Below are 25,299 nucleotides of genomic sequence, written 5' to 3' on the forward strand. Positions count from 1 at the left end.
AAATCTGAGGGGCAGATGTATTAAGCCTGGCGAAGAGATAAACTGGAGATAAAGTGGAAGGAGATAACGCATCAGCCAATCAACTTCAAACTGTCATATTTCAAACACTGCTGATCATTATCTCCTTACACTTTTTCTCCACTTTATCTCCAGTTTATCTCTTCCCCAGGCTTAATACATCTGCCCCAATATCGGTTGAAGTAAAAGTCTCGGATCTATAGCAAGTTTCGATCCACAGACTTCACGATTCACAGCCCAGCACTTGGCTATCCGGCATAGTGTTGGGAGCAATGATTTGGGAGCGATGATTTGGGATGAAGTATCCCAACAGTGTGTGTGATCAAGTTTCTCTCAAGTGTACTTTAGTGCACTTCTGAAAGTGCATACTTTATTCAACGTAGAAAACGCAACTTAAATATGTGAACACTTCCAAAGAAACACAAATACACTAACACAAGTCACATCTATTTTTTTTGTGAATAGATGTCGTCTCCAGATAACATATTATAATGCCCGACAAAAGTTTCTAGGACAGCAAAATGAATATTGTGCAAAAAATCTGTACAACTGACACTAGTCAGTCCAAATGTTGAGTTGCTGGTCTCTGTTCTTTCCTTTTTGTGATAACACAAAATTTAATCATCACTTCCTCTAACGCGAGAATATAACCAGGGATCATGTCTCCAAGGGGATCAACTGTCACCACTCTCATATATATATATATATATATATATATATATATATATATATATATATATATATATATATATATATATATATATATATATATATATATATATATATATATATAATGCGCAAACATACACACACGAGATAGAGAATCAAATCTAAAACATTATTAGCATTTCCGCTCTTTGTTGACAGCTCTATGAATATCACCCCTCGTAACCGCACTGAAAGAATGTTCTAAGCAAGTCTCAGTAAGCAAAAAGCGGACAAAGGTGTAACAATATTGCAGCATGGGGAATGGACAAGTACGCTGACATTCTCTAGTGGCCGTAACATTTTACAAAGTGCAAATGTTTAGTAATCGCATTAGGATATCAGTTTTCTGATGAGCTGCCATTAGTGGATCACTTGTTCCTGTTACGTCCTTTGTGTAGACTGAGATACGCTATTTATAAACCATTCGTAGTGAGGTTAGACACAATCCAGGCTATTCAAAGGGGGTTGTGGTATGCATCATAGACTGACTCATGATAGACAGTCATATGGTCAACAGGGTCAAAATGTCGACATGACTTTTTAATGTTTTTATGGACACTGTTTAAGTGTACTGCTGCGCTCGGCACACTATTTTTTTCTCCCTCGATGCTCTAGTGCAGTGGTGGGGAACCTCAGGTAGCCAGTCTGAGTGGCCCTCCCACCTGCCCGGCGGCTTTGCCAACAGTCAAGTACAGGGGAATTATCGCGAGAGGTCGGTAGTTCTTGCGAGATTCCTCTTAATCAACAGCAGCCAGAGACTGTCAGTCCTATTCAGCGGCTGCCGCCGGAGCGTGGGACAGCTGCAGCAGGACAATTTGTAAGAGAAATTTTTACATATGGCCCCTGATGGTTTTTTCCCAATACAAATGGCCCTTGGCACAAAAATGGTTCCCCACCCCTGCTCTAGTGGATGGTAGGGCATGAAATACTGCCTGTCGGCTCGTCGGCTGAAAACGTAGTAAAAAAAAAATGCATGTCAACCTTTAAACCCTGTCGACCTTTAGACCCTTTCAACCATTAGTGGTCGACCATATGACAGTCTATCATGAGTCAGTCTATGGTCAGTCCGGATACCTTTGAAGGGTTGCTATTTAAAATAGCCTTAATTTAAGTTTCACTCTAAAAAAGGACCAAATGCTCCCACTGTCAATGTACAGGAACGGGTAAGCATGCCATTTTCTAACTATCGCAATACAACTGGCTACAGCAGCATTAGCAGTAACTTTTGTAACCATTTGGTAACGGAGATGTAAACACGTCAGGAATTCCCCCATCTGCTCTAATTTGTGTGTGCCACATGGATAAACACCCTGGAGCTAGATTACCATTTTAAAATATTTATATCCTCCCCTTCTTGGCTAGTTAAGAGTGTAGTCTGATAATTCTGCAGGTTTGGCTGAAACCTAAGAACTGTGCGGAGAACAGCTAACATTACACACACACACACACACACACACACACACACACACAGAAAGAAAAAGAAAGACGGATTATTCAGAGGGCTAGTCAATGAGTAAAGACTTTCTGCTGGGTAAATTTGGCTTTGCGCCCTGAAGCAGACACTTGCCAACGCCTGGTGTAGTGTTCGAGAACAATTATTCAGTTCAGGCAAGAGAGCATTGTAAGGGTACAGATCAGATGAGGTTAATCAACCTTCTCCTACACAAGTAAAAATTATAAAGACCATCAAGTTCCTCAAAGACTAGACTACAGTGTGTCACAATTGTACATGGTGTATCCTGGACATACGTCAACACTAAAAACCTGATTAGTGTTTTTGCTGGGAAAGGGATACATTCAGTATACACCTTGTTCCTGCTTTGTGCCTGGCAAGAACAGTACATACACAAGCTCAGTGGCGTAACTAGGATATTTGCACCCCCTGCCCCCTAGCCCTCCCACCCACCTTCCCAAGTGAAGTTAAACACCCCCTTACCCCTCCGCATGCCGCCGCCGCATTCAGGGTCCCGCAGCACATTTCTTGTCCTGGCTCCCTCTCCTCCTGCAGTTCTAATGAAAAATGACCATCACAAAATGGCTGCCCCCTAATAGCAGACAGTTTTTAAGGATGCTAGAGGAGGCCCACGAAAAGCAGAAGCACATTTAAGCCTTCTTATTACCGAGGTGCGCTCTCATCTAACGGTGGAATTACTGCCATACATCACTGGTACGCCTGATTCTCATTCCGAACTCAGAAGCTAAGCAGTGATTGGCCGGGCTAGTACCTGTATGGGTGACCGACAGGGAATACCCGGAGCTGTAACACATTAGACCGCAGAAACACCATTATCCGGCTAAAGGAGCAATCTATTTCTTCCTATATTTTTCTTATATTTCTCTACATTAAGAAATTGTGACTGGGACCACACCGCACTAAGTATTACACATATAGGGGATTAAATTTCATGCGTCAAATATTCCCATGTGAGCAAGGATTATTTCTGAATTTGTTCCCCAACTCGATATGTTGAAAGATTTTACCTTATTTGCTTGCATATCTTACTTACTCTAGTAATTATTCTGTGACCACTAGATTATACGTATTATATTTGTTTCTTTTGTTTATTATTGTATCCTTATGTTTTGCTACACATACTGATATTTTAGCAAAGATAAATTTTAAACACCATTTTAAATTTTAAACACCATAAATAATTTCGGTACTTGTTTCCTAGCACGGCCACAACGATAATAATCGCGGTCATCGGGGGTAAAATTGGGGCCATCGCGGGCATCGCATGCGCAAAAAAATCGGGTGCGATGGGCCAGACGCGATGCCCGCGATTTCCCCATAGAGAACAATGTTAAATGCCTCAATTTACCCGCGATGACCACGATTTCCCATAGGAAACAATGGGAAATGGCTCAATTTACCCAAATTATCATAGGAACAATGGTAAATGGGCCAAAAACACCCCTGAACATTGAAATGTCCCCCCAAAAGTAGTTTACGCCACCACGTGATCAACGTGAACCCGAAGCGTGGCGAGCGCAGCGAGCCACCGACGCGACCAACCCGATTTTTCACTGTTTTCAATGCATTTCAATGGAAAAATCGGGGGCATCGCGTCGGTCGCGTCGCAGGCCACTAAAATTACCCCGATGGCCAAGATTTGTGGCCGTGCTAGGAAACAAGTACCATAATTTCATTTCATAAGTGTGCCCCAAAAACCTTTGTTGTTCTTCCTTTGTCACCCTCGTGACTCAATTCTCTTCATCCCCAAAAAACTGTCTGCTATATGGGGGCAGCCATTTTCTGATAGTTATTTTTCATTAGAACTGCAAGAGGAGAGGGAGTCGGGAGAAGAAATGCGCTGCGGGACCCTGAATGCGGCGGAGGGGTAAGGGGGGTGTTTAACTTCACTTGGGAAGGTGGGTGGGAGGGCTAGGGGGCGCAAATATTCTAGTTATGCCACTGAGCCTGTGTATGTACTGTTCTTGCCAGGCACAAAGCAGGAACAAGGTGTATAGTGTTTTCGCTGGGAAAGGGATACATTCATTAATCAGCTTTCTAGTGTTGACGTATGTCCAGGATACGTTAAGAGGCAGCAACCCAATACCCCAATTACATGAACAGCAAGCTGCCATTTGCAAATCATGAGCACTTAAATAAGGTGGTCACTCTGTGGTAGAACTGGTTATGGGGGTAGCACAGTCAGGCATTGTGGTCACTAGGTCTACAAATATTAGATTGACCACTATAGGTCGACAGTCACTAGGACGACACTTGATATAGGTTAACCTAAGTACAGTCGACCCTATCATCCATACACAGACAGTCAGGCTAATGATTTGTTATGAGGAAAATAGGGAAGCAACCAATAGCTGATTATCAAGAACGGATCCGATACGAAATGCCGGCGGTCGGGATCCCGGCGTTCAGAATCCCGACACTGGAATCCCGACCGCCGAAATCCCGACATGGGGGGGGACGTGGAGCGCCCCCCCCCCTTGCGGGCTCGCTGCGCTCGCCACGCAGCGGGCCCGGTGCCTCGCTACGCTCGGCACACTATTTTATTCTCCCTCTATGGGTGTCGTGGACACCCACGGAGGGAGAAAGTTTCAGGATTTCGGCGGTCGGGATTCCAGTGTCGGGATTCCAACCGCCGGGATCCCGACCGCCGGCAAATTGACTGCATCCCTCAAGAACATGAGAAGGGTCATGCATGAATAACAGAATAAAGTATACTAGATCAACATCTTTCACCCTGGAACACCTTCACAACACACCTGCCCCATAAAACAACACTGCGTGAGGAATCATAGATTATTATGACCTTGTTTTCTCCAACTTCATTTCCCTTGTGTTGATTTTCATTACCAGTCTACAGCAAATTGAGGTGGGGCAACCATATCTAAACTGATTATGGAAATTCAGGGTTTAAGAGGCAAGAAGAAACCTGTCCCTAAATATTTCTCTGGAACGGTTGTTGTTTCTTCCCTCAGGGAGGTGTCGCACAGGCGCCTTTACTAACATGGCTAACTCACAGCTTGGAACAGCTCAACACTAAAGTAATTCAGGCGTGTAGTGAGGAGGACGTCACATAAGCATTAAATCACTGGAACCGTTTTAAACACTAATAAAAGGGTTTAAGACAATTCTGTACTTCATATAGAAAACACACTGACAAAAGGATAGAAAGGGGTAGCTTTATTACAAGAGGAGAGGTTTTCTATAGGGGAAGAATTTTCTTGTTCTTGGTTGTCCGATGGAGCACCTGACCATTATTTTTGATCTCCCCCTCCTGACAGGTCGAGCAAAAACAGTGCAAAATGTGTAGCTATTTGCACATTTTCTATGGCGCACCCAATATTTTTGTCTATGTTAGCAACTTTACGTGTCACAGTCTAAACCGTCTTTTTGGGTGATATAAACAAACAAAAAAAAAAATCACTGGGCACCCAGTTAGTTACAGTTGCAAAAAAACACTGAATCAATAGTAAAATAAGCGCTAGAATCTGGTTGCTAGGGGCAATAAAACAGATTATTTTTAGAATCTTTAGTCATGAGTTGCTAGTTAAGTACTCGCCTTGTGCTTGTAATGTCACTGGTCACTAGGCACACAGAACAAAGGCCTTAGTATCTGCTGCTCACCATGGCCGCTAATTATCTAGCCATATCCGCCAATTATCAGACTTTATTAGGGAGACGCTGCAAATATTCTGTACATTATACTTTTTTCCAAAAGAAAACTTCTGTCATAGGGGTATGGAATCCAGACACCAATGCAGTCACTAAATATTCCAGTGGCCACTAAAGCAGAAATGCTAATATCCCTTTCCCTATTACATTAGTCCAACAAACCACTAGTAGCAGATTTTCCAAGCAACACAGTACTATATAATATCACCTATCTCCAATACGCATATTAAAAGGATCAATGATGGAAAATAAAAATACAAAGAGAAGCAAATAACTTTGAAAAGTCCAGAACATGTTCTTACCTGGTCTGACAGGGTTAGTGGAGAGGAGTATCCAATCCTACAGCCATAGGTAACGCATGATATCTCTGCAGTCATCTCTAGTACATGCGCTAGAGGCAAGTAGCCAATGTAGGTGTCTTTGGGCCTGTAATAAGGGTAATAGTTTACATTTATGTGCTTAAAATAATAAGAGAAGAGCATAAACAAGTAAAACAAAGCTAGAACACCGACTGATCATTTTGTATAAACAATCAACATTTTAAAAAAATCATCATCTAGTCATTCCTAATATTTTGGAGAAAGAGCTAATCTGAAATTAGGGTAATTCATGTTTGCTCAATAAGCAGTGAAATACCACAACGACCCCCATCCCTCCGCTGCCGCCAAATCCCCTTGGTACCATTCAAGAAGATATGTTTGTATGCGAAACACAGGAGAAATCATTTCAATACTTTCTCCTGGCTTCGGAAATAAGGGTCAGTCTCAACTTATTTCCGTCCGTGTGAGCCGAAGAGGGGGCAGGTGCGGCCGTCAGCTGCCCGTCTCTGGCAGGCATTGTTCTGCCCAGCGGTTTCATGACACACCAATAAAACGCTGGTGTTCCTATGGGCGAGCCCCGTTAACGCCCCCGGCCCTCCATCCAACGAACTGCCGTCGAGTGTGTAAATCGCTGAAGCCGTTCGTTGCCAGGGTCTGCACATGTGCAAATACGTGCTTGTGCATGCGTAGACGTAACTATGGTCCCGCATGTTATCTTTAATACCTCACATTATTGTCAGTTTAGAAGAAAATAGACTCTAAAATACACACACATGATATATTTAATAAAAATGATGTAGACAAGCAGAAGTGAAAATTTACCCCAGCCCAGGTATCCGTTCACATTGTCCGGCCATGCCAGCGATTAAATTACTATGAACCATCATCACTCCTTTGGGTCTGCCAGTGGAGCCACTGGTGTACATTACAACGGCAAGGTCTGTAGGCAAGGGTCTGCTTGGAGGATTGCTTACTGTGGATGATCAAAGTAAATATCCCCAATTAGTGCTATATATCACATTTAACTTAATGGGTCATTTAGGATACCTAAGGTCACAAACTGAATAAATGCATACATAGCTTTACCAAGAAAGAACATTTAAAATAAAACTTGACACAAAAGTACTGCATAATTACATAAATCCATATATCGTAGTAGATACGATATATAGCAAATAAAAAAATGTTTTTGTTTTTTTAAATATTGTATTTATTTTTCTTTGTTTATACATGGTGACCCACAGAAGTATTTCATTTTTATACAAATCATCTATTCATAAATTCTGAAGATGGCGAGAAGCAAAAACCCCTAGGGGAATGGCACTACCTTACTGAGCTGCCGCTCCTGCAAATGAGTTTACCGGCCCAGGTGCCCATCCAAAGAGAGAATGATCCTCTGATGTGCATACAATAGGGAGAGGATGTCACTCCAGGACTTTGAATAGAAAAAGTTTTTACTGTTTGTGCCTAAGGCATTTTGGGCCGGGGGCCCAAAACAACAGTAAAAACTTTGTCCTGGAGTGACGTGTGTGTGTGTTATATCTTTGCGGTTCTAAAGAATTCGATTCTGCCAACGCTTATTATGAATTGTTTTTAATAAATGTTATTGAGAATGTCCGATTGTCTTTTTGCCTAATAACAGAGCACATGACAAGGTGGTGGGAATTCTCAATCAGCGCCCTCTACATCTATCTATCTATCTATCTATATATATATATATATATATATATATATTTATATATATTTGTTAATTAGAGATATAATCATACGGGCTGTTTTGTATGGCATGTACACGTGTCTGTAGAATAAATTTGGTTTACACTAACCAAGGTGTGCATTTACTAAACAAATCCAGGCACACCTAGTGGATGTCACACAAAGCAAGAAGTGTTGCTAGATGCATGTATGTTTCAGTGAGACTATTACTCTTCTCCTTAATGGCCCTACCAAATGTTTATATAATTTACTTACAAAAAAAAAAAAAATGGGTGCAGATATCTATTTAATTATATTTTTAAGCACTTCCTACTCCTCATATGTTAAACTCACTTTCCAGTTACAGAAGATTAGTGGTCTGATAGCAAGCCACAGGCAAAGTGAACACAGCTGCGAGCACAGATACAATGTATGTTGTGACACAGAACAGTACAACCACACTTACAATTCTCTGCTTTGGCGCCCAACTCTTCCACTGCTTCCATGTTATGAATCTCTAAAGTGGCAGGATATTCAGATTTGGCTAGGTTTTTCTTTCCCACGTAGATAATGTGCTTGATGTTGGTTATTTGTGACATTACATTCTGTGAACACAAAATAAGGACAATAAAGTAACCAGTATACAAGAGACTGAGTAATGGGAACAAGTAACGCAACACACCTTCAGCTTTGTTTCTAGCAGCTCCGCACTGGTTATGAGGTGGGTGGCTCCAGATTCATTCAGACCATAAGTCACTGCTTCCTCTCCAAGTGTGGCGTACAAAGTAACCACTATATAAAGAAATATAGCACCTCAGTCATTTCCTAAAGCTGTCAGATATACAGTATAACTAATAACGTGTAGCACTTCAAACTACAAAAAAAATTAACAGGTTGGTTGATATCCCCAGCACAAGCCCATTCCTGTTACTGGACTAATAACTTGTGTATATTGCTTTGACCGATTTGATCCCTTGTGGGATATTCGTAAGAGAACAGAATCTAGGGAGCTGTTGCAATTTAGGAGATCTATATCAGTCTGAATGAAGTAAATTGTTCAAGAATGCAAGGGTTGCATCATTTTCCATGACTAGTCATGCTAGACTACATCAGTCTGATCAGAATTCTGAGACTGTTCATCTTCACACAAAAATCAGCTGCATTTCTTAGGAAAAAGGAGTCACCCACAATGTTTAAGGATCCTGCTCTATGTGACCGTCCGTGCAGATGGAAACTTCACTTTACTTAAAAACTCTAATTCAAAGAATCTAAAAAGGGAACTAAAAAGACTGATAACAGCATTGTGCTTTCTTTTGAAAAAAAAAATGAGGAAATCCGTGGGAAAAGAATGAGGCAGTTCTTCAGCACTTTTTGCATGTCGACATTTTGTCAGTGTCTACCTAGACTCTGTAGATCTTTCCAGCCACAACCAATCTAGCAGGTGTAGTGGATATATGGCATTTCAATTGAAGCCAAGTGAGTAAATGTTTGTACACTAGTCCAAGTTGGACCCTTTTCACCCAATTCCAACGGATGAGGCCGAGAAATTGGTACCGGATCCTGTGCACATCGGATCGGATCGGAGGCCAGACCTGCTGCAGGTCTGACTTCCGACCCCCTCCCGGCAGCAGGCAACAGGGTCGCATTCGCTACATCACATGTCAAAGGACCGCATGCAATATATCGCATGTGATACTTCCTGTGCGGCTCAAAGGAAATCGGCTGGCCATACACTGCTGCTGCAGGAAGTCGCAGAAATCCATTGCCACCTTAACAGTAATCTTGATAGGGTAGGCAAGCATTATTTTTGTGTGCTGATTGTATTACAAAAAAACAGAAACGGAAATTATGAGAGTTTCCCTTTTACATCACAACACTACTGTCACCTTGTGACTCATCCAGTTAAGGCAATAACCAGAGATCCTGGAAGCAGTGATTAATAAACTTCTTGAGGACGTACTGTTGCAGTCAGCACATACATCATTTTCTAGTAAAATGTACCTTACAAATGGACTAATACAGGAATCACTATAAGGTAACGTTAGTCAAGATATTTCAGATTATCAACTGCAGTGGAGACTATGCACAATATACCCTGCAAGCGAAGGTATTTGCTACAAATTGGGGCATAAAATGGCATAGTTATTTAAAAGCAATTGTTCAATTGTTCTATATCACCTGATCTTCACTCTAAATTGATGGTAGATTGTAGGGCGATATTCAATTGATCTATTTTTTTTGCCTATATCACGCTCATTATGGTCAGGTTTAGCCAGGCATTCGCACATGTCACCTTGCAACCCCTGGAGATAGCGAGCCGAAATGTGAAAAATACCACCCACTATGCTAGATAACGGGTATTTATCAGAGTTCTGGTACAGATAAAATTGTGAGATGAAGTACTACCAAATCAGCTTCAGTCTTGCATACAGGCTGGTTTTTTTTAAAATGACAGTTAGGAGCAGATTGGTTCATACTTGGGCACTCACAATTTTATCTCGCTACAAGCTTAATACCCCGCTAACAAGGAGAACATCTTGAAAGATTGTAACACAAACTGGGTGGAGGAAAAAAAAGAAAAACAGTAGTAGACTTCGAGTCCTCTCATAATAAAATGCTGCATGTATTTCTCACACTCAGAACTGCTGTAATAGGGGATGCAGTTACCATCCCGGCGGTCGGGATCCCGGCGTTCAGAATCCCGACGCCGGAATCCCGACCGCCGAAATGCCGACACTTTCTCCCTCCGCGGGTGTCCACGACACCCCTGGAGGGAGAATAAATTAGTGTGCCGAGCGTAGCGAGGCACTGGGCCCGCTGCGTAGCGAGCCCGCAAGGGGGGGCGATCCACGTCCCCCCCTTGTCGGCATTTCGGCTGTCGGGATTCCGGCGTCGGGATTCTGAACGCCGGGATCCCGACCGCCGGGATTCAATACTGAATCCCTGAAATAGGAATACCCACAGCAGTTAGTCAGGTTTTTACCCAAGTAGTATTTCTTTACTTTCAGCCAAAATAATTTAAGCAATGTAAAGGAGTTGCCATCTTGTTCAAACCTAGTCAATTGTCAGGAACCAATGTCATAAAGGGTTAAATGTAATAGTGTGAGAGAAGCCGGAGGTGTGGCAGTCTGGGTAATATTACCACAGGAGCAACAAATAACAGAACTGATGACACACATGTCTCTAGTACAAAGAGAAGTGGTATAATAGTGTGCAACATTTCCATTGGGCATGACCACCACTACATCCAAATATAGCTCTAGATCTATTTTCCTCCAATTTAAAATTTACTTTGCTACAAAATTACTTTTTTTTTTCAGCAGAATGATCAAGTTATAAATAAAAAGATGTTGACACGCTTATAATTGCCATGAGCAACATACGTGGTCACTGGCACAATCTCGTCACCATGTGCACATGTCTCTAATTTGGCTCATAGAAAGGCATCGAAGGGCAATACCACGGCGTAGCATTTCAGCGCGGCGGGTGCCACATTGGTTTGCCAAACAGGCACGAGTGACTGCAGCAACAATAAGCATGGCTATGTATGTACCCTCTCAGTGCAACAACATATACACATAAAGAGCAGAGCACAAAATAAAGCAGGTCATCGCGTAAGACTCCGGTGAATGCTGACAAGACTGCAATAGCTTGTTTAGATACTGGTCCTAAGGAAAACCATTGAAGGGGTTTGTTTTATTAATTAATAGGTTCAAGCATGGGCTCAGTGATACTTACAGGGAAAATTGTATTTAAAACAGGCCTGTGCGGTTATCATCCACTCTGCTCTGGTCTCACAGAATATGGCAACGGTGCTCCTTGGTTTCAGGCCCAGTGCAGCCAGACCGCTGCCAAGGTGGTTGACTCTGGTGTTAACCTCTTCATAAGTCAGCCATTTATACTCCCCTAAAATTAACTGAAAGGACATTATAACAATTGTTTAGATACACTATATACATGTATTTTAGGTCACTCATTAGCATACATTATTGGCAATTCTTCACAAACCGATTCACAACTGGAAAGACCACTCCGTAAACTGCGATCTTCACAGCTTACCAAGCCAACCTGAACTGGTCTTATTGTGTTTTACTTTAAACCATGCAGATGCATAAGGAGCCACCAGTCTATAGAAAGGTGTTGCTTTAATAAGGTTCGTTATTATTCTTGCTATCCAAAGTAAGAATGAAGCAGGTCTATGCCTGAGACAGCTACTCAGAATTACTTCATCATCCAATCCTAAAGAAACTAAGGGGGGTATTCAATCCCGGCCACTATTTGCGACGGGGGAAATAGCGGCGACCGCCTATTCAATGCGTTCTTTCCTGACAGCATTGAACAGGCAGATTGACAGAATGGGCCCGACTTTAAAAACAGTTGGGCCTGTTTTGACGACTTCGGCCGCGACGTCACGATCGCAGCAGAATATCAACAATCCAGGGCCGTTAATGCGGACACGCCCCCTTTTTGCCGATCTTGAAGCAGGACATTGAGTCCCGCCTGGCGATCTGCGGTTGAACAAAACTAAAATGGGCCAGGGTCACGGCTGTCGGGCCGGATCGACTGTCGTGACCCAGGATTGAATAATGTTATTTAACACTTCACTGTACTTTTGATACCATGTAAGCTCCCAGTTCCTTAAAAAATACATATGACAGCAAGGAGATTGCAGCTATTACTGTTACACAACATTAGTAGGACACACACACTAGTTTATTTTGCACGCTCTCTCTAATCTGTACAGGTCGTCCTCCGCGCTCTCTCTAATCTGTACAGGTCGTCCTCCGTTCCCTTCTCAGCAAATAGTGAGCGATGGTTCAGCTCAGCCTTAAATCATTGCAGCCAAACCATAAGCAACATAAAGCAACACTGGGCAAGTCTTTCCATAGAAAGCACAAGATATATTTAGGACAAGATCTTGATCTTCTGTGAATGACGGTCACCCATTGGAGGCTCTCTGGCATGCAAGCCACTCAGGGCCATATTCAATGAGAAAAATTTGCCGTGTTTTATGGCGAGTTTGTGCTATATTCGCGTTGGAAGGAGCATTTTGCTCTCCAAAAGTGAACCACCCTATTCAACGTGATCGCCGTCTTTCTAAGTGATTTTCGCCGTGTCTCTCCGTGTAGCAATTCTCCATCTTTTCATGGAGAACTGGAATGTGAACTTTTAAACTAAAAAGGTTTTTTTTTAAATTTTGGTGTAAAAAAAAAAAAAATCATGATTTTTTTTTCTGTGAAGGGGCATGTTATTTTTATTCATGTGCTTATAGCACATGAATATATATTTAATTAAAAAATATATATATATTTTTTTTACACAGAGCAGCCAGCAGGGGGCCGGAGCTCTCGAGCCGCTCATTAGATATTCATATATTTACTGCACCCGATCATTACATATGCACGATCGGGTGCAGTGAATACTGGGTCCCCCGCTGGCTATAGGGGGGGGGGGGGGGGGCAGCTTGTGCTGCCTGGGTCCCGGGGAGCCCTCCTCCCCTCCACATATGTTCTGGGGCAGCCAAGGAGACTTTAATCTCCCTGGCTGCCACCGTCCCCCGGCTCCCTGCCAGCTCCCTGCCGCCGCAGGGGTTAAGACTCGCCACGAGTGGCGGCGAGTCTTAACCACATTGAATAGTGGGAGCAGGAGTGGCAGCGAGCCCTCCGGAACAGGGCGAGTGCATGGCGAGAGAAAAAAAATCTCTCGCTATGCAGGGCGAATTTTTCTCATTGAATATGGCCCAAAGACTCTCATTATCCAGGAAAGCGTCATTACCAGTTTGTTAGCTCATGGCAAAATAGTCATGTGGCTGAAATTGAGAAAACCATTTAACAGCTATACCATAAAAAATGTCCTCAATTGTAAATACCAGGACAGCTTAAGTTATTGATGTCTCTCTTTAAATGTGGTCAGGCATTAGGATCAAAGCCGAGTACTACAAGCCTTTGCTATGAAATGACATGTTGGAAAGTTTCTGAATGACAGCAGCTATTTGGTTACAGGTTAACTACACTGCAATGTGTAAGCACCCTGTAGACACATTCCAATGTTCTATTATGCAATAACTTCTGTACCTATAGGTCAGGCATAGCTAAACTATTGCCCTATGGCTGTTGTGAAACTACACATCCCAGCATGCCCTGCCATAGTTTTAGCATCCCCTAATAGCAAAACTGCGACATGATGGGACTTGTAGTTTCACAACAGCTGGAGGGACATAGTTTGGCCATACCTGCTATAGGTCAACAAGTTGTTAATGCAAAGGAAATAAACATGTACTGTACCTTCTTAAACACTTTTCCATTCGGTTGCTTCTCATTTTCCTCGTTAAGCAGCTCCCGGGTGCCCAGACAATCTTTTGTGCCAAACTTGGATACAGCATGTTGAAACAGTTTGTCCAGCGTGTCCACTCCGGGAATGTCTATGGTGGCCAGAGAGTCGAAGTGGCTAACAGCCCGGTAAGGGCTTCCAGGTGTGTCCGAGACAGGTTTTGCTTTTACTCTTTTTGCCATAGCCTTTCTCTTCTTTGCATTAGTGAGAAAATACCATGGTATAAAGGTGAGAGTGCTGTACACAAACATTAACAGGTAGATAGGCAGCAATACAAAGGTGTACACTTCTGCTTTAAGCTTCATGATGGTGGTAGTGGTGGTATTAAAATATGGGGTCTGTGCTTGCCTCCACCGAATATTCTTTGGGTTCGTAAGGAAATACTGTAAAGCAGCGGCAGTAGTTTATCAAAGGTAGCAGTACAAAAATATAAGCATTACTTATCACTCTGCATGAGCGGCAAAACTACTGTGTTAGTTTTTGGAAGCCAAGACGTGTGAGCATCTGTGCAGTCAGCCAGAAAGCAGAAAAGAAGAGAGGGGAGAAATTAGTAAAACTGTGCCCATTAATAATCAAACAAAAAGGTGAGGGAGGTCAACATAACCAGGCTGCGGTTCTAAAGAGTTATCAGCACAGGTGGCCTTGCTTTTCTTAGCATATATTTACACTCGCCGGTGCGGTCCCATTTCTCATATTGATGCTTTATAAAAGCTCCTGTAAACGGTGGAGGAGGCAAACGGATGTAGTTGTGATCTCCAGGCAGGGATAAATACTGACAAACTGGTTAATATTAAGCCAAATATTTATTCTAATCACAAAATCATGTGGTCATGGAACTCCATTTTAACTCATCCGAAAAAGGAATGTTTCTTCCTCATTCGTTTACTGAAAGAAGTGCCTGAAGCTGTGCTCCTCCGAGGTACAGAGGGAGTTAACAGCCACCTCCAGTTTTGCATGTGCAGTAATACTAAACAGGACAGCAGATGTACTTCCACCCTGCATTGTGTAAACACATTCTCCCTTTCTATGCTAGCACATCTGGACGCCTAACCGTGGTTTTAGCCCCGCAGCTGGTGTGCCCCAGTCACGGCAGAACAAGCGCAATGTGGTGCATCCTTCTCAATGCTATACCGAGAAAGGAGCCAGCATTTACAATGATTGGGACCAAACAAGACTTTTCTTTTCCTTCAATCTCAAGCACCATAACCAAATAATAGCATGCAGCTGTCCAGGTTCCATTTACATTGGGAATAGTTTAATGTACTTGCCGGATATTTCATAAAATGAAAAAAGCCCTTTAAAACAAGGGAGCTGGACATTTTATTGTACAATGTAAACGCATGACACATTACATGATGATACATTAGGTCGACCACTAACTGTTGACACAGCTTAGGTCGACAGGGTCTGATGGTTGACAATGGGAACGTCAACAGTCAAAAGATTGACATGAGTTTTCACATTTGTTGTGTACTGCTGCGCTCGGCACGGGTGGGGGTGGGTTTCAACATAATGTAGGTCAACCATTTATAGTGTCGACCTAGTGACCTTATCCCCATTACGGAACCTAAGTGTTCTTCAGATCTGTAATTAAATGGAATTGGCTGTCTGATTCCAATTAAGATTGGCCAAAAAAGTGTTACTTGGAAAGGACACACAATAGTTTCTTTGCTCTCACTAGATGTGAAAAGCAGCTTTTAGAGGAAAACATTCAGTAATGGGTGGCAGAGGATAAGCTAGTCCTACATCAGCAGTATTTTGTTGTGTGTGTGTGTGTTAATCAACAGTGTAGCTAAGCTATTTTGAACTGGCCACAGATTGCACAATATAGTGCAACCGACCAGCAGCCATGTAGGAGAGCAAGATACACCGCATGATAATTGTATACACGTTATTGTGTACAGTCCATGTCCAATTACTCTCATGCTAGGTACACACCAGAACGATCATGATCGAGAGAGGACCATACGATGGTCGCACGATATGCAGGGGCAGACTATAAGCATCCAATCCAATTGCGATCTGTACCCAGTTAAGGGGGCATTTTCAAATCCTGAAAGGATCTGAAAAATGAGCAGCGGGGACGTGCATCGGAGCGGAATCGATTCTAAAACATGCCCAATGTACATACAATCGGTTGAGATTGTATCGAAATTGGGGGAATTGAGGTAAAATCATTTTGGTGTGTACCCAGCATTATTTAGATTAAACCAATTGGACAGGGACTGTTGAGGATATATGGACTGCAACTAGAATTTCTATATCAACAAATATTAAACCAAAGAAGCAACTGATCACATAAATGCATACTAACAAAAAGATATATTTGTATTTACTATAAGCGGTGATGTTGATATAACCAGACAGTTATATTGTATTATTATGAAAGTTCCATATATACTCGAGTATAAGCCTACTTTTTCAGGACATTTTTTATGCTGAAAAAGTCCCCCTCAGGCTTATACCAGAGTTGAGAGTCGATACGTTTTTCTCAGTTTTTTATTGTCAAATTAGATGCCTCGGCTTATATTCGGGTCGACTTTTACTGGAGTATATACGTAATTAAAATAAGTAAAAAAAAATGTTGAAATTTCGAAAAGCGCTGTTAGTTCTAGATTACGATTTTTAGCAAACAAGAAAAAAATTGTTATATTCATGTCAAAATATAGATAGCGATAGAGCTAGAGAGAAATATATATAGATGAATAATATACCTCTAGGGACTATTTATGAGCTATGGAGGTGAACACAATCTGAATTTTTGTATTGGTAGTTCCAGCATCACGCAAAAACTACTTTGGATGGTGTATTGTATACATATATATATATCAAGGAAAAACCAGGTGTTTGAACACCAACTTTCAGTGTGCCAGGTATCAAACATTCATGTGAGCGATGGTGCAGGAAAATGATAGTGTATAATAAACTGAGCATTTCCAGTCCTGGTTATGCTGACCATCCCATCAAGCACATTAACCCTCAAAATTGACAAAACAAAACACAAAAAAAAGCACACCAGTGTAACATGCTTTTGTTATACAGTATACAATGCAACACAAACAAAAGAGCCCAAAGCCCACTCGGGTATCAGGTAGGAGTCAGTCAGCAAAAGAAGACGGTGAGCAGTCCTAGGAATCAGTGAATGGGAGCAGTGTCTGGAAAGGAGCCCATACAGACTGTGACACTGTAGTTGTTTTCGTCCATTACATGATGCAATTTATGACAAGGAGCGTGTAACTTTCGATTTTAGGGCCTAATTCAGACTGGATCACATTTTCTCTCTAATGGGCATAACCATGTGCACTGCAGGTGGGGCAAATGTAACCGAGTAAATACTGGCTGCTTTATTTTTACACTGCAATACAGATATCAGTGTGAATATATTCCACCCAAATCGAACGATCGCTGCACGTTAAATGTATCCCCACCGGCAGTGCAACATGGTTTTATCTATTAGAGGAAAAAAATATGTGCTTTGTGATACAGTCCGAATTAGGCCTATCGTGGGAAATGCAGTTAGAAGAGGACAATCAATAGCCCACAGTGCCTGTGTCTGCTCCTCTTGTATTGATGCACAGGCCAGTCAAGAAGCCAATCACATCACATTCCCCACCCATGAGTTTGGCTAAATGATCTTGTTACTGAACACTAAGATAGTCCCAGGTGTGACAAGCTAAACAAACAATCATCATCAGGCCTGTTATATGCAGGTTTTCATTAAGTCCAGTTCCTCCATGTTATATTTTTATTTTATCCATTATCCTTTTTCTCCCCCTAAACAAATATTGGGCTATATAAAGGCCCAATTAACCATATAAATAAAATACATTTTCACCTAGCATTACCCTTTACCAATAGCATTACATAATTTGCAATTTATATAAGAGACCTGCATGTAACAGGGAAAAACAGACAACACACACATGCACACTCATAATACTAATCTGGCATAACACAACCGTGCTTTGCCACATGAGATGAAAATCAGTGCCAACGTCAATGGGGGCTTGTCCCTGACTTCAAACAACTTAACTAGAACATTCCTTCATAATAAGGGACACAAAGAGATATGTATACACATTATTATGTACAAATAGATTTCATGTCACTGAGCATGGCACATTTCCCATAGTATTCTGCCCAAATCAAGTCATGCAAAGCAAACACAATGGTTAAGATTTACTTACAGAATTGTCTGCACAGAGCAGTGGAACCTGAAAAGAAACAAGAAGCCGGTCAGATGTTTGCAGAGAACCTACAGTAAAAATACACATTCACATCTGCAAATACTAAATAATAGTAGTAGTAAGGAACTTTATTGGAAGACTTGTATACTGTAATTTACAATGTCAGGTATATTAGTTCTAGCAAACATAGCATTGTAAATACTCAGTATCTATAAGTAAACTGGTGTATCAGGTGACATTAACCCAGAGGTGGGGAACCTTTTTTCTATCCAGGGCCATTTGGATATTTATAAAATTTATCAATTTAAAAATTACATTATACACACAGGCAGCGGCATATATATGTGGGCATCATATACATGCGAACATACACATAACAGTTCTGCCCACCACTGCCGAGACACCAGGGCTGGCTAATTAATGCGCAGCAATGTGAGGGTGATATGGATGACTGATGCTGTATACACACGGTCCGATTTCCTTTCCGATGTTGACGATATAGTCAACATCGGATCAGAATCGAATGCAGATCGCAAGGGTTTTAACCCTTGCGATCCCGATCCGATCCGCGTTCACGTATCGCAAGCCAGAAAGTCTTGGCTGCCTTGACTATATAGTGCAGATCTGCACTATATAGTCAAGATTGTATGCAAATCGGATATGCCTTGCGATCCGATCCTGATCCGATCGTGGATCGCATCTTAAGGCACATCTGACCGTGTGTACACACCATGACCGATCCAGGGGTCGCCCCCAAACAGGTTTATGTGATTATGTCTGATTATGACAATCAGACATAATCACATAAACCTGTTTGGGGGGTGAATCCAGGGGTAAATGACAACCCCTGGATCTGTCAGTCACTGGGGAAGGGAGTGGTTGGGTGAGAGGAGCGGCACAAGAGTAACAGCAGTTACCTTTATTTTTTACAGTACACTGTTTTAGCTGCGGCAGCACAGCGTGATGGAGGCTGCTGCGGCTGATGGACTCTGTCCTCCAATGCTCCCGCCCATGCAGTGCATGGCGGGCGCTTCCAAAAACTCGCAAGAGTCCCACTCCCTACCGCCTGCATCACACCTGCCAATCACTGCGGGCGCATCACCTCCACAGCCCCTGTGATTGGCGGGCACGTCTTCTGCATGATCTCCCAGTTATCTGGGCGGGCGGCCGGCGCATCACCTCTACCCTGGAGGGTAAGCACTAAGCAGGCATGCATGCAGTCGGGCGGGCAGGCAGGCCGGACAAACTGGGTGCAGGGGCTGTATCTGGTAATACCAGCAGATAAGCGGCTTTGAGGACAGCTTTGCATAGCTTTGCACTATGCAAAACCATCCGTCCCCAGCTGTCGGCGCCGGGCAGGGGAAAAGTGGCTCAGTGTGTATGCAATGATGGGCTTTTCCCTCAGCGATGTAAATCATCATCGCTGTCCATACACGCTGGGCAAAAATCGTCCAGTGTGTATGAACCTTTATTCTAACAGGGTGCTACAACTGAGGGATTGTAGTTTCACAAGACCTGGATAAGTACCGGTTGGCCAGGCCTGATCTGGATGCTTCTCATCTTTGATGGAAAATATTGTGGAAGGTTAAGTAGTGACAGTAAGTTATGCTCTAAATCAAGCAGAATCACATCTGATAAAGAAAGGCCAAGGATCAATTCAATGTCAGCCAAACACAGATGACAAATGCACACCCACAGGTCAAGTGATTCAAGAACAGCTATTTAGTCACGGTCATTTGCCCCCGTATTGAAATGGAAATGTAGAAATGAACCATGAACGGATTTACCCATGATCTGGATAGCCCAATTGTTCATAGTGATTGCTTACATATACACATTCTCATTGGATGAAACCATGCATGTGTTTTGAACTTAAAATAGTTTTGTGGTGACTTTCTGTGGTTGCCAAAACACTAGACATCGGAGTAATATACTTCTGTCTAGTTGTCATAAGTAGTGTAGGTCATTGACCTGAGAAATCAGACCACCTGCCAGCAGTATGCACGAGAGCCGCTCCTTGTACCGGTGATTTAGGAGTTTTTGCCACATCTAGAAATCAGAATTGCGTAACATGCCTCAATGTGGGTGGTAATGTGCTATGTACATGGAAAGTAAAAGGAATTCAGATCTGGATACTTTCATTCAAGCATGAAAAGGTGAGCAGCCTGAAGACCAGAAATGGCTACTACTGTAATGCTCCCTTATAGCACACAATGGGAGCAACTGCTCAGATCGCTCCAATAATCAAGCCAATTATTTCAGATTGTAAACCAGATGTAAGTGAAACATCCCACATGCCACACAAGAGGAGCAACACGTGAGCTAGTGGAAGTGTTTGATAAATAGATAGATAGATAATTATAAAAAAAAAAAAAGACCTTAACCCAGTGGTTCCCAAACTTTTTTGAATCACGGCGCCCTAGAGCATCAAAATATTTTCAAGGTACCCCTAGGCCAAATGCTTCTTATCGAGAAATTCAGAAAAAAAAATATTAAATGAAGTGCATTGTGTTTATAGGTCACAGTTATCTGGTGAGGGACATGATTTGCTTCTGTTTGTCCACATATATTATGATTGGCAGCCACCAGCACTGGTGTCGCCTGGTACGTTGACCATAAATAATATGAATTGATCTTGGTCCACCAACCCAAGGCACCCCTGCAAGTGTCCTGAGGCACCCTAGGGTGCCTAGGCACACACAGTTTGGGAACCACTGCCTTAACCAATGGGTTTGTGGTGGTTGACGTGAGGGAATGTCGTGGGATTTAGCCAGACATTTGTACAGTACCATAAGCTTACCATCATTCATATACTGTACCAGTCTGCTGCGATCACTATCTGCAAACATTACACAAGTCCTGTGTACATTAACACCTTACACCCTCCATACAGGTGTGCTGATCGTAATGTACTACAGACTATTTGATCATTAATGCTTTATGTACAAGGTCATAAGGTTAACCCTCACCTTGTATGGGTGTGGATCAAAGGGTCGACATTGACTAGGTAAACATTGAGAAAAGCAAAAGGTTGACATGGAAAAGGTCGACATGAGTCTTTCATGTATTTTGGCGTCAATGTCAACACCTGAGCACGTGGACCCCCATTAGTGTAGCGTGTAACCTCGCATGGTTCGCTATGCATTGAGCGTGGTGCCATTGCGCGCTTAGCACACGTCATCGTTTCCAATCAGAGTCCACCAAGATCACAAAGCACGAAAAAGTCCCCCCCAAAAAGAAATCATGAAAAACGCATGTCGACCATTGCAATGTTGACATTTTGCTTGTCTCGATCTTTTGTCAATGTCAACCTAATACAGGTTTTGTCTTTGGTATCACCCTATTGACTGTTGAACGATCACCTGGATACCCTATGTATACAGTGAATATGCCATGGCTGGGATCCGGTCAGCCTTTAACCTGTGCAGGCGTTATACCTTTAAGCTGTGTAATAAATGGCATGTGTAAAATTATAACACCTGCGAGGGCAATATGTCCTAAAGGAGCCTTAAACCCACTTTGGAGTTCTGGTGACGACCAGTTGACATACTCACTCTACCCATAAGGCAGTATTCAATGCGGCCGGTGAGGAGGTTGAACGGTAGGATCACCGAAAACAAGCGACCCTTGCGCCAGCCGCTCACCGTATTCAATGTTCCCGGGAGCTGACAGCGAGGATTCCCCCAAACAGCAAGGTTTGCGGCTAATGCAGGTAGCCCGCTGCATTTAGGCGCGAGGCTTGCTGTTTTGGTGGCCGCACACACCGTTTCCACCTTGCTGTAAAAACCCAGCGATGTGGAAACGGAGTGTGCAGGGGGGGTCAGTTGAATACTGACCGTGCTTGCTGTGACAGTGAGCAGTCAATGAAACAAAAGTGAAACCAAAATGTAACTATTGTGGTCTGGTCCAGAGAAATCACTTGCACAGTTTACACAACAGGTTAGTAAAGCTTTGTCTCCCCAGCCTGCTATACATCAAAAACACTGAGACTTGGGTCTCTCCCCCTGAGAGCGTCCAGCAGCAAAGCTAAAAAACTTGTTTTACTGGTCTACAATAGAGTCTTAAAAGTAACTGCCACATTTTCCTTAACTGCTGAAAGGCACAAAATAAATCACAGAACGAGAACAGACAAGAAGCCAGACTGACTTGCTCCTACGATTTGGTTTTAAATGGAATGGACAACTGTATCATTCTGGAATCCAGGTTTCCAAGATGACGTACTGCAAGTGTGACAGAAGTTAGCGGCCAAACAAGCTTTTGTCCACTTACAAGTGGTATACTGGTTACAATGTTGGCACCTAGATTTTGTTATTGTTGTTTGAAACTAAACTAAAGCAAATTCGTTTAGATATAGACAAACACGTGAGAGAGACAGAGGCATAAGACCGCACTAAATGCATCCACTGTCAGATTTCAGAACAACGTATTACCTCCTCTAGTCACCTAACAAACATGTTAATCAAATCATACTGAAACCCAAGTTTGTAGACAGCAAAAATGTGCAACAGTCTCAAGTTTAGGAGCGGGAGAGAGAGAGAAAAGCAGAGACGTCTACTCACCGATTTCTGGGTACTGACTGAGTGTAAGCTGACAGTGACCAGCCTCTGACATGGAGAGACTTATAAGGGAAGGGGGCCGCCCACTTCTGCACAACTCGTAAGACTGTTTAAAGAAACATTACCCCAACTAGGTGAAAGGCCAGCAGTGGAAAAGTGTTAAGGGAAATGATTCACTAGTTTTTACCAGTGACGTCAAAAGTGTAGAGAAAGGATTACCAGTCACAGAATGTAACCCTCAGTAACTGGGATTTGTACTTTTATTAGTGACCTCTATTTAGCAACAAGTACAACACTTTACACAAATTAACCCTTTATTTGGCAGGCAATCAAAATTCCAAGAACAAAACTAATTATTGTTATCTTATTTTGGCTCTAAAAGACCAGACCAAAAGGGGCATGCATACATACGGAGCTATTTTGTGCTCTTTTCTAAGCGATCTGACTAGGATTGCTTAGAAGGTAAGCACAGATCGCTCCATGCATAGGCTTCTGAGCGAAGTCCTGTACGTTAAGTCAGGACACAGTCAAAATCTAGTCAAATTGCTTAGCAGGTGACTGCACATCTCTGTGTGTACAGAATGAGCGATAGTGATCGAGTATTACATCATCTTGAACCACTACTTCTTTGCTTAAGTAAAATCACTTAGCAAACGTCTGCATGTGTATGGATTTTTGATGGGCAATCTAGACAACGGAAAATGGTCTACCCTAAATATCTTAGCAAAACGGCCTGGTACACATCTCAATGCGTGTATGCCCCTTAATGCTGGGAACACATTTAGGGAGTCGCATGGTCGCAGATATAGGGGTATTCAATCTCTTGCAGATATTCCCAATGGGGAAAATAGCGGCAGGGCCCTATTCAATACGGTTTTCCCAGACATCATTTAACAGGGATCTCGGCAGAATGTGCCCGACTTTACAAGCAGTCGGGCATGTTCTGCCGAGAACGCTGGGAATCTCGTGGCCACACCATTTCTTCGCCGCACAGCAGGCTGGACATTGAATCCCAACTGCCGATTCAGCTTTGAGCCGGCCAGGAACAGGACAGAGTCACGACTGTTGGGCCAGCCGGACAGTTTTGACCTTGCATTGACTACCCCCCATAGTGGGAGAACGAGATTGACCACATACACACACACACACACACACACACAAACTCGATATCGTTCGCTATATTGGTTAGTGAGGTCACCCTCTACATAGTCGCTGACAGGGGGTTGTTAATGACCCATGGATCATTAACTATATTGACTTTACACACTTAACGGTATAAATGCGATACAGTCAACAATATCGTCCATATCGTTGACTATACATCACCCAGTGTGTACCCAGCTTAACACTTCACGTTCTGCAGACTATACCACTAACAGCATATTTCAGAGACCACAGATACATCTATGAGCACGGTCTGTGTACGTTTATATTTTCGTTTTCTGACCGCAAAATGAGATCATGAAGTGTTTTTGGCAAGGTATTTGGGAAAAACAATGAAGTGTTAAGAGGCAAAAAAACAGCTGTAAATCACAGGGTGAAATGTAATAAGGTGAGAGAATCAGAAAATGAGAGATTTGGTAAGAAATAACCTTTTTTTTTTTTTTTTTTTTTTAAACAGCAATCATTTACACTGCAAAACCAGTTTGACTTTGCAGTGTAAATAATTGCCACTTTAAAAAAAACTGGATATTTCTAACCAAATCTCTCACTTTCTGATTCTCTCACCCTATTACATTCCCCCCAAGGAATCCAGATTATTGCCACTTTTTTTTTTTATTTAGTTTTTTCCAACTTTAAAATATAAACAAATATCTAAATCAGTCGTTATACAGATACGTAAAGAAAGCAAGGCAAGCGAAGAGTGCAGTAAAGGTAGAAGTTACACTTATTGCGGGACCATGTGATCAGGTGTTGACATTGACAATAAGGTCAACATGGGAAAGTTCAAACTGAGTTTTTCCAGACTGCTTCAGTGTCAATGTCCAACTAGTGCATGTTGACCTTTTGTTAATGTCCACCTATTGATTGTCTACCTAGACATAGTCTGTGAGCTAATCCACACCCTTTTATACTACAATTCCCTGCAGTATTACTTAGCTTCTCTGATCAGACTAAACGCCACAGCTGTCTTGGCAGTCATAGTGAAGCTCGTCACATTCTTATTCCCTGCCAGAGTGACCGCACAAATGCTGGGTCTCACCATGGGTGAAGGAACGCAGTGTGCAACCCAGTACAATACGCCTTATAACAGGGCATCCAGGACAGAAATGCTGCATATGAGTCCTAGGACTGCATATTACAAGCTATAATGCTTAGGATCTTGCATGACCACCATTAAT

The 25,299-nt window shown here is 42.5% G+C and overlaps 1 protein-coding gene and 1 pseudogene across 2 annotated transcripts in view; one reads left to right on the forward strand and one right to left on the reverse strand.

Moving 5' to 3' along the window:
• Positions 1–25,299, reverse strand: part of ACSL4 (acyl-CoA synthetase long chain family member 4) — a 74,389-nt gene that overhangs the window by 15,912 nt on the left and 33,178 nt on the right. Inside the window, exons 2-8 of one of the 2 annotated variants that reach the window (XM_083159372.1) lie at positions 18,402–18,428; positions 14,169–14,718; positions 11,623–11,800; positions 8,567–8,676; positions 8,351–8,489; positions 7,012–7,162; positions 6,172–6,295 (exon numbers count right to left, since the gene is read on the reverse strand). In XM_083159372.1, the coding sequence (XP_083015498.1) occupies positions 6,172–6,295; positions 7,012–7,162; positions 8,351–8,489; positions 8,567–8,676; positions 11,623–11,800; positions 14,169–14,519 (1,053 nt within the window). In that variant the 5' untranslated portion in view covers positions 14,520–14,718; positions 18,402–18,428. The remainder of the gene's footprint in view (positions 1–6,171; positions 6,296–7,011; positions 7,163–8,350; positions 8,490–8,566; positions 8,677–11,622; positions 11,801–14,168; positions 14,719–18,401; positions 18,429–25,299) is intronic. The other variant, XM_083159373.1, reaches the window with a different exon arrangement.
• On the forward strand, positions 2,873–2,992 carry LOC146039904 (5S ribosomal RNA; annotated as a pseudogene).

This window comes from Crinia signifera, chromosome 9 (genome assembly GCF_055691185.1).
Source record: "Crinia signifera chromosome 9, ASM5569118v1, whole genome shotgun sequence".
NCBI classification, from domain to species: Eukaryota; Metazoa; Chordata; class Amphibia; order Anura; family Myobatrachidae; genus Crinia; species Crinia signifera.